The sequence below is a fragment of the Herpailurus yagouaroundi genome, unplaced genomic scaffold (assembly GCF_014898765.1).
Source record: "Herpailurus yagouaroundi ecotype Mexico unplaced genomic scaffold, PumYag 215, whole genome shotgun sequence".
NCBI classification, from domain to species: Eukaryota; Metazoa; Chordata; class Mammalia; order Carnivora; family Felidae; genus Herpailurus; species Herpailurus yagouaroundi.
Genome location: NW_024412446.1, coordinates 6415765 through 6425351, shown reverse-complemented (window position 1 = coordinate 6425351; position 9587 = coordinate 6415765). Strand labels below are relative to the sequence as shown.

Below are 9587 nucleotides of genomic sequence, written 5' to 3'. Positions count from 1 at the left end.
CATCAAGCGGGTTACCCTCTAACGGCAAGGCTGAATAGCTTAGGCTTAAACCCAGAGCACTGGGGTGGAAAGAAGTGCCATGACCAACCCCTCCCAGGGAGAGGCTTTAGCAATCTGATTGCCTAGCAGCTCACCTTGCTTTCCGAGGTCACTAAGAGTCCCACCGTGCCTCGAATCCTGGGAAAAAGAAAATGCAAATGATTTCAGAATGGAAGCAGCTCAGAGGTGGCCCAGAGAACACCCATTTGTCAGTTTGGGCTCTGCTCTCTTTATTCCCCAACACATTAACTCTGCCTTCTCCATGGAGTCTGTTGTCTGGGACCGACTGGATTCTTTTCTGGACCACAGATCAAGCATTTCAGAGGAAGGGCATAGGCTCCCAATACCCATCTACGCCTCTCCTGCTCCAGGGCAGGAGCATGCCACAGAATAATAGGGAGCCCTGTCAGAAGAAAGGCTGCAAGGCTTGTCTCCATCTCTACCACTTTTAAGAATCAGTCACCATCTGAGCCCAGAGTCTCAGTTAGGGAGTTGGGAATTAGACTGGGTTTGTAGGCAGCACAGAGCTTCGATGGTCCCTGAAGAGTATAAAAACCAAGCTTCCATGTTGTTTCTTCCCTATGTACCTCTTCCCAGCGCAGGGCTCTGCTTTCAGGGGCTACTCAGTCCAGGTACTGAAGAGCAGGCCCTTACCTGACAGGTGACGTTGTGGGTGATCCGCTTATATTCCTCGTTGGCCAGCTGTATCTTAATCTTCTCCAAACGGGCAACTAGCTCTGGGTTCTGGGGCAGAAAAATCAAATGACAAGGATATTCCCAGCTTTCTAGAAAGCAAGTCACAACCACTGGTCTCAGGGGGCAAAGCACTGCTAAGGGTGCCAAGAGATTCATGTACCAGTTCTGCCCCCACTGTTTTGGAAAATTTTTGTGGGGGGGGGGGGAGGGAGCGGGGGTGCTGGGAATCTCTTTTCCAAGCAGTCAAAGCAGAACAATATCCAGATCCCCCACCCCGGCTCTCAAGGATTTAAAAGACAAATGTCTGAGCCCAAAGACTGATTCATAAATCTGAATGTATCATGAATAAGTCCAATTCAGCCAATACCCACTCTCACAAATATATCCCTTACATACCCGGGGAGGCTTCACAACCTCTGGGAGATAGATTTCACTGCCTTCTAGGAGCTCATGAAGGTATAGTGTGGAACCTGGAAAGAAAAGATTTCCACAAACATAATGATAAATAGAACTGAGGTCGAAGGATTAAGATCAGAGAAGGGTCTAGTCCTTCTATTCTTTCTACCAAAACAAAGTATGGCCATTCGTATCTCAGTTCATCTCCAAGATCGTTTTCAATTGAGAAGAATCAAGGACAATTCCACATGAGTATCTCCTAGTGCGCATACTGACTTTTGACAATGTCAGCTCTATTGAGAGCTTGTGACATCTTGCCAATGTCACAACTAACACGTAAGCCACTTACACTTGCCTTTAGATTAGGTCATGCTGCGGCCACAACAGAACTGCCCAATATAGTTTTCGGTCACAGTAATGCTAAATACTCAGAGGACAGTGTACTCTAGATGACCTCTATAGTCTACCTTTTGTATGTCTGGGCAAGCCATGCTAATTATGGCAAAAGACCTTACAAGCCAGTGTGGTCTTAGTCCCTCCCTTTACAGTTAAGGGAACTGAGACCCAATGAAAGGAAATGACTTCTCCAAGGGGAGTTTGTGGCAGAGCTAGGACTAGGACTCAGATGCTACTCCAGTTCAGGTCTTTGAACAGAGCTTTCCATAATCTTATGTAAAAAAAAAAAAAAAACAGAAACAAAACAAAAAATAAACTATCAGATTTAACTTGTTTTTGAGATGGAAAGAAATCCAGATCCCCAAACAGGACAAGCTCACTATTCTAAGTAGACCTGGTCTTCCTCAAAGATCAGGCGGCCCTAAGTAGGCCTGGTAGTTCACGAGGAGGCTTTCAAGAGAAAAAAAGCGCACAAGTAAATTTGGTCATCCACGAGAAATCCCCATGGAAGTTGTCAAGCCAGTGGGCTGCCCTACGGTTTATGAGGTGACTCTTGGGTTGGCTAGATGGCCGTTCGCGGGCGAAGGAGAGTGATGGATTCCCCCCCCCCCCCCATAGCGATGACAGAGGTGGGAAAAGGCTCAGGAAGGACAAGACTCTGGAAAAACGGAGGCGAGTCCGGGTTGGAGACTGGGGCTCACCCCTCTCTCTCAAGTACTGATGCAGATCTCGGATCAAGCGGAAAGAAACCAGGCGCGCGGAGCCACTGGGAAAATCACCACTCTTGGGCTTCTTCCCTAGCGCGGTCTCAAGTTCTGCCCGCAGCTTCCGGGGCAGCTGTTCTGGCTCCAGCTCCCCGCCGGGGCCCAAGGCGCGCACCAGCCGCTCGCCGGCAACCAAGCGAGACGCCATGTCCAGCGGCTTATGGTCAGGTGACCCGGGGCCGGGACTTCCGCCCATCGCGCACCGGAAGGAGCATGGAGTTCGCGGAGCGGGACGAGGCGGGGCAGAGGGCCAAGGGGGCGGGGACGCGGCGCGGGGCAGTGTGGGGCGGGGGGGCAGAACGCCTCCCGGCCGCGGGTTGGGCCCAGAGTCAGCAGCCGAGCGGGCGCTCGGGCGGGACATGGCGGGCTGTGTGGCCCGACGGGCTCTGGCCGTGGGCAGCCGCTGGTGGTCCCGCTCGCTAACCGGGGCCCGGGGGCCGAGGCCGCTCTGTGCGGCGGGTGGAGCTGGGGCCTTCCCACCAGCGGCGACCACGACGACGCGGAGGCACCTCTCGTCCCGGTGAGGGACGGAGCGCGGGGGCCGTACGTGGAACCCAGGGAGCGTGTTCTCGGTCAGGGAGGAGGCAGGAGGCCGGGCCGGCAGAGGGTGATTGGAGTTCGACTTGGGAGAGGGTCCCGGCCGGGAGCCGACCTGCCCTGGCTGGGATGTGTGCCAGGAACAGAGAAGGGAGCGCGGCCCAGAGCCCTGGGTTGCGCAGGGCTGGCTCTGAAGGGGAGCTAGCAACCCTCCCGGAACGAATCCTACCTCCCCAAATGGAGATCCCGAGCGCTGTTGTTAACGGGCAGCCCTTTAATGAAGCCCTAGGGCTTTTGACTTGAACCCCCAGCCCCGGATTGGGACAGGGCCTCCCAAAGAAAGATGCTCGAAGTGGGAAGCAGGACTCTTGAGTGTGGGCCCTGCGTGGGTTCCAGGTTTCAGCCTGACCTTGGGGAAACTGGTTCTTTCTGTGTGACTTGGGGAGGGGGTTCGGAGGCCATGGGGGTGATGTGAACATTGTCTCTAGCCATGGGACAGGCAGATCACATTGGGGCTGGAGGATCAAGTGAGAGGAAGTGTAAGGTTCACATCTCCAAAATACTAAGAATAGCAGACCTTTGAAGGACCCCTAGGAGGAGCAGCCCTGTCCAGAGAGGTCACAGAACACTGACCTTTTAGTGGCTGAGATTAGACCCTGGTATTGGGGAGAGATGATCACTATTTGCAGTTTAAGACCCCTGTGAAATTTGATGTAAATCCGAACAAAAACTAGATTTAGAGACTACTAAGTGCAGTGCAGGGAGCATGGCAGGACATCTGGAGATGATGCCCTCCAAGGGCAGGGTGAAGGCTGCAGTTTAGGGGGGTAGATAGAGATGGAATAATTACAGAACAAATATTTTTTGAGCACCTCATATACACTAGGCTCTGAGGGGAAACACAGGCTAATCAGACATAGGCATTGCTCCCAGGAAACCTACAGTCTCTAGTGGAGATAAGACACGGGCACAAATAACAGAAATGCAAGGTGGGAAGGTCGGTTAAAATGCTGTGGGAGGTCAGGAGGGTGGGTCAGGGAAGAAACAGAGGCAAGGGATACAAATAATGGTGGGAGGGCATGATATTGAGGAAGGCAGAGAGAGAAGAAAGGGTCTGGGTGCAGTCAGACCTAACACAGAAACTGAGGCAGGACCTAAAAGAGGGAAAGGCAGAATTTGGAGTGGTGGTTTGGCAAGACCCTTACCTGCTTCACCTGCCCCTCTGCCGGGCCCCTTTGTAAGTACCCTAGTAGCTTTTTCTGTTGCTGTAGGTACCATTACCTTCTCAGCTCTTCAGCTGCTTGTTCTTTTCCATCCTAATCAGAAACCGACCAGAGGGCAAAGTTTTGGAGACAGTTGGTGTGTTTGAGGTGCCAAAACAGAATGGAAAATACGAGACTGGGCAGGTGAGTGCCGAGCTGGGTCATCTTTCATTTTCGAGGTGCGCCCTGTTTCTGAAAGCATCAGCTTTGGTCATAGACCCAGCTGTTAACAGTTTTCCGCCTTGGTGTCTAGTGTCAGATCGGAATCACAAATTCAGGATGGGGTTTCTGTTTTCCTAGATTTAAATCCATTTCACGTGTCACTGGGTTCCCTTTCCAAGTTAGCATGGACAGAGGTAATGTGGGCCACAGCGAGGAAAGAGCCAGGTTGTTGAAGAGTCCTGTAATATAGTGGATGGTGGGAAGCCCGTGGAGGGAGCTTTTAGGAAAGGAAACTTTTGATGCTTCGTCATAGTTGAATTGATTGCAGTGTCATATAAGCTGTGGGTGTGAGGCTCTTGTTTTTGTATCAGCTTTGTGCCAGATCCACTGAGATAGATTGAGACCCTTTGTAAGTCAGGACTTTTTTTTTTTTTTTTTTAATTCAACTCCTCGTCCCCACCCTCCCACCCCCTTTTTTTGGTTTGCCTGCAGTGGACCGGGTGTGTATGGGAGTTGAATCAGAAAGCAATACCTTTGTGGAGTTGGCAGTCTAGAGACAAACGATGATGGGGTTGGTGGCCAAGCACTGTGCTAAGTGGAGGGGAGGTCAGGGAAGTCTTCCTAGAGATTTAAGCTACAGCCTGAAGGATCAGCAGAAGTCAGCCAGGTGAAGAGGGGGCGGGGGATAAGAGTGTCCTGAAGCTGGTGGGGGGTGGGTCACAGAGTTTAAGAGAAAGACTGGCAAGACGTCTGGTGTTGCGGCTACCTGTGCTGCTTAGCGGTCTGGGTCCCACCTGCAAGGACTTGGGGACTGCACGCTCACGGAGACCTCTCTTCCCTCCTAGCTCTTTCTTCATAGTGTTTTTGGCTACCGAGGTGTCGTCCTGTTTCCCTGGCAGGCCCGACTCTATGACCGGGATGTGGCTTCTGTGGCTCCCGAGAAGTAAGTACCCCTGTCATTGTGTCTCATGGTACCCTTAGGAGGAGGCCTGAGTCATGGCCGACATACGTAATTGGGGTCCCAGGGGTGAATCCAATATCCTCCTGGGCCATCGGAATGGTCCCAGAGTACTTCCTGGACACCATGGAGACAAAAGTGCTGAGTGCCAGGGACAGTCTTATGCCAGAGGGTCCCTTTAGGCCCTCCCAGGATGTTTTCCCAAGCTGTTCTCTGTTTGCATTATAAGTAGCCCAGAAGGTATTTGAGGGACTAATTTTCTTGATTTCTTGGCATTCAGTTAGAATCTTTCAATCTCTTTTCCCTGGAATACATTAAAACAGAAAAGGCCCAGCTCCATTAAGTCATCAGAGACAGCCCCAGGGATGCGAGAAGAGTGGGGTACCTGGGGCTCCAGGATTGGAAGGAGGCAGCAATTTGTATTTTTCAACATGGCCCCTTTCCAAGGAGTAGCCAGAGAGTAAGACAAATGGTGACTCTGCACAGTGGGTCCCCCGTGTTCCTTTGTTACCCCCGGCTGGGCCGGGGTGTTGCTGTGCCGGTACCTGGTTTATGCCAAAGCCCCTTCCGGTCAGGCACTAGTTTGTTGAGGTGAGGAGGTAGGGAGCTAGGGCAGGCACTGCTTCTCTTTTTCTTGGGGTGATCTTAGGCTTCTTCCCCTACCCTACCCTACAGAGCAGAGAATCCTGCTGGCCATGGCTCTAAGGAGGTGAAAGGCAAAACTCACACTTACTATCAGGTGCTGATTGATGCCCGAGATTGTCCACATATAGTAAGTAAGCAAGATGGCTGGGCTGGGGGTTTCTCTCCATGGGAAAGGCCTGAGCCCGATGGGGACAGAGGGAGGGGGAAGGGTCAAATAGAGCCCAGGTCAGCACTGGGCCCTGAGTTCTCAGGACTGGATAGCGACTAAGAAAATCTCTGACTCGCTTCTTGCCCTAGTCTCAGAGATCTCAGACAGAAGCTGTGACTTTCTTGGCTAACCATGATGACAGCCGGGCCCTCTATGCCATCCCAGGTGAGTAGTGAGCATCTGAATGTGCCCGTCGATGAGAGGTCTGGTGTCTCTCAGCGAGAAGATGCCGATGCCTTTCTGATGTCCTTTAATCTGCTGGGAGGGATTATGGTGGCTGAGAATGCTGGTGCCAGGCTCGTCCCACCTTGAGACAAGGCCAGGAATTGTGTTTCTTCCCAGCCTTGTTCCTCCCCTTTCCTCTGTGAGTTTCACCGTCTCTTTTCTTTCTCTGCCAGGCTTGGATTATGTCAGCCATGAAGACATCCTCCCCTACACCTCCACTGATCAGGTTCCCATCCAGCATGAGCTGTTTGAAAGATTTCTTCTGTATGACCAGACAAAAGGTGATCTCTCTCAAGAAAGGAAGCTGTAATGGAAGGGCCCTTTCTTCAAAGACAGTAGCATAGAAGTAACTTCAAAGCTGTATACCCACAACCTTATTCAGCCTCCCATTAGCATACCAAGTCAGGTGGATGATTGTTGTCTCTGCCTAACAGATATGGAAACTGAGGCTCAGGTGATAAGAAGGGAATCAAGGTTGCTAGTTAGAGGCAAGGTCATGGTTGCAGCAGGGTCTGAAAACTTGGGCTCCTCACTCCCAGCCCATTTCTCTTCCCACCATGTCACAGACCTCCGGGCTTATTCCTGGCGGCTCTGGGCCTTTTTCCAGCCCGTGCTTTTATTTTATGTTTGGGTGCCTTATTTGGCTGGGTCAGAATTGGGAAGAGTTTTCTAGGAGGGGCAGTTGGAGAATGAGTGCAACACCCGGGACTCTGGCCTGGACCAACCAGTTATATCTTGCCCCAGCACCCCCTTTTGTGGCTCGGGAGACGCTACGGGCCTGGCAGGAGAAGAATCACCCCTGGCTGGAACTCTCTGATGTCCACCGGGAAACAACTGAGAACATTCGTGTCACAGTCATCCCCTTCTACATGGGCATGAGGGTATGTATGTGCCTGGCCTGGACCCCATCCCTCAGGGATAGGCCCCGGTTGCCTGTCGTGCCCCCGTGTGACTGACGGAGAGTGGGTTCTGCTTCCAAGTGCTGCACACATTAGATCAACACTAAGACCTAGAGCAGGGAGACACTCAGGTTCTGGGAAGGAGTCCTCCAGGCTGACTTTCCTTCTCTTCTGGTTCAAAGGGCATCCCGTGTATGTGTGTATGCAGAATATATATGTGCGTGTTTAAATCAGCAGAGGCTGATCTTCACACATTGTATGTAGTAGATATTTATTGGGTTATTTCTTGCCTGGTTGTGAGCCTCAAAAAGAAATGAAACACTGGCCCTGCCTTCCAGGAGGAGCTCCTGGTAGTGGGAGAGGCCAGCATAGAGCATATTGGGTATCGTAACGCTGTTGGGCTACGGAAGGGCAGAGGGGGGCAGTGGCCTGGGCCAGCAGTGGCTGTAGGGGCTGGGGCAGCAGCTGGAAGACCGGAGAGAAGGGAAGGGCCTTGTGGCTCATTTCCGTTGGCATCCAGCTCCGCTGGTGATCTTGATAGAATGAGGAGGAGGGGGCCAGAGATCGGTCCAGGGGAAGCGGCCTCCGTTTGCGCTTGTTGGCCGTAGTTCCGCGATCACCCCACAGACATTCGCAGCATTGTTCTGCCTCCGTAACCTTCCGGGAACACGTCTACTCAGTTGGAGAGATGTTGATTGAAACGGACTTGGTCCTGCCCTCTGGGACTTAATTTTTTTTTTTTCCCCCCCAGGAAGCCCAGAATTCCCATGTCTACTGGGTGAGTGTTTCCCTGTGGGAGGAGAGAAGCTCAGGAGTTGTGCCCGGTGTGGGGGGCAGGGGGAGGTGGGGAGTTTGCCTCCGGGGGATACGGCTGTGTGCTGCAGGTGTCACTTTTTGTTGCCTTTTGCTCTCTTGGAATTCTGGGGGGACTGGCCCAAGGTCTGTTCTTTCTCAGATGTGAACTCTCTCCTCTCCCCCCACAGTGGCGCTACTGTATCCGCTTAGAGAACCTCGACAGCGACGTGGTGCAGCTTCGGGAGCGACACTGGAGGATATTCAGTTTGTCCGGCACCCTGGAGACAGTGCGAGGCCGAGGGGTGGTGGGCAGGGTGAGCATCATCAGGCCGGTAATGCCCGGTTCGTGGTCCTGCCCGGCAGGCCTGGGGGCTGAGTGCACGCTGTCCTGTTCTGTGGCTAGGGACCAGAGGCTTTGTGTGTGAGCGCATTGGGCTGCTTTGGATGAAACCTTACAATGACCCTGTGAGATAGGTTTCCTACAGCCTGTCCCACAGATGAAGGGAAAGCGAAGCTAACTAAATAGCCCACAGTCCTGTGGCTAGTAGTAGCGGGACCTGGATTTGAATCCAAGTGAGTCTGACGTCAAAGTTTGTGTAGAGTTCTTGTTGCCAGCACGGAGCCTTACTAAAAATATGAATTTGAGCACCCTTAGCTGGGGCTCCCCCCCACCCTACCCCGTCCCCAACCACTACTCCTGGTTGTCCTTCCTCTGCCTCCTTACATGCCTGCATCCTCTTTTGGCCCATGAGATCTGATTTTGCAAACCGTGCATTACCCCACCCTGTCTCCTGAGAAATAAGGCACAAGAAATGGCCAGGGGCCACGTGTAACATGCATTTATCCAAGTCAGTAGGGACTTGGGAGGCAGGGTGGGATACTGAGTGAGAACAGCGCTTTGGAGTTAGATGGTCTGAATGCCAGCTGTGTGTGGTTTACTCCTCACATAACTTTGGGCCAGATGTTTAACGGGAAATCTCAGTTTTTTCCTGCTAAAATGGGGATCACACCTATTACCTCCTAATTATTAGCAGATTTAAGTCAGCAGAGGTTGGCAGAGCACATGGTGCCTGGCTCTTGGGCACTCGGTGAATGGGCGCTGGAAGGGGTATTTACAGAGTAGGTCCTGTGCCTGTGATCTTTGCCCAGGGCCCACAGACGTTCGGTCTGAGGTTCTCTTTCCCAGAACCCGAATTAAAGGCCGGGGTCAGTGGCCGTGTTGTGGGAGGAGGTACTGGCAGGCAGTCATTGTGGGAAGCATGAGGGGGCATCCAGTCCTGATGAACAGTCAGCACGTGGCCCCCGGGGTACAGGAGCTTGTCTGGCCTTACCTATCTTGTCCACACCCTTACAGGAGCCAGTGCTATCCAAGGAGCAGCCTGCGTTCCAGTACAGCAGCCACGTCTCCCTGCAAGCTTCCAGCGGGCACATGTGGTAAGTACGTGCCGGGACGGGGCACCAAGACTCCACAGACACCGCTGCAGGTCAGAAAAGTGAGAGCTCAGTTTGCGGTGAATTCTGGGCCAGGTTACGTCTTGCGGTGGAGACTTCTCTGCTGTTCATTGTTGTGTGGGACTTCTCTTTTTTTTTTTTTTTTTTTTTTTT

At 52.5% G+C, this 9587-nt stretch overlaps 2 protein-coding genes across 5 annotated transcripts in view; one reads left to right on the top strand and one right to left on the bottom strand.

Moving 5' to 3' along the window:
- VMA12 (vacuolar ATPase assembly factor VMA12) overlaps window positions 1–2462 on the bottom strand; it is a 7721-nt gene extending 5259 nt beyond the window's left edge. For all 3 annotated transcript variants that reach the window (XM_040455318.1, XM_040455316.1, XM_040455317.1), the window contains exons 1-4: window positions 2229–2462; window positions 1132–1205; window positions 694–783; window positions 135–177 (exon numbers count right to left, since the gene is read on the bottom strand). In XM_040455318.1, the coding sequence (XP_040311252.1) occupies window positions 135–177; window positions 694–783; window positions 1132–1205; window positions 2229–2439 (418 nt within the window). In that variant the 5' untranslated portion in view covers window positions 2440–2462. The remainder of the gene's footprint in view (window positions 1–134; window positions 178–693; window positions 784–1131; window positions 1206–2228) is intronic.
- A 118-nt stretch (window positions 2463–2580) lies between these two features.
- The window catches only part of POLDIP2 (DNA polymerase delta interacting protein 2), an 8673-nt gene continuing 1666 nt past the window's right edge, over window positions 2581–9587 (top strand). Inside the window, exons 1-10 of one of the 2 annotated variants that reach the window (XM_040455313.1) lie at window positions 2582–2811; window positions 4153–4234; window positions 5098–5195; window positions 5886–5982; window positions 6153–6228; window positions 6462–6569; window positions 7033–7169; window positions 7939–7965; window positions 8171–8296; window positions 9337–9416. In XM_040455313.1, coding sequence (XP_040311247.1) covers window positions 2651–2811; window positions 4153–4234; window positions 5098–5195; window positions 5886–5982; window positions 6153–6228; window positions 6462–6569; window positions 7033–7169; window positions 7939–7965; window positions 8171–8296; window positions 9337–9416 — 992 coding nt within the window. In that variant the 5' untranslated portion in view covers window positions 2582–2650. Of the gene's footprint in view, window positions 2812–4152; window positions 4235–5097; window positions 5196–5885; window positions 5983–6152; window positions 6229–6461; window positions 6570–7032; window positions 7170–7938; window positions 7966–8170; window positions 8297–9336; window positions 9417–9587 lie in introns of both variants that reach the window. The other variant, XM_040455314.1, reaches the window with a different exon arrangement.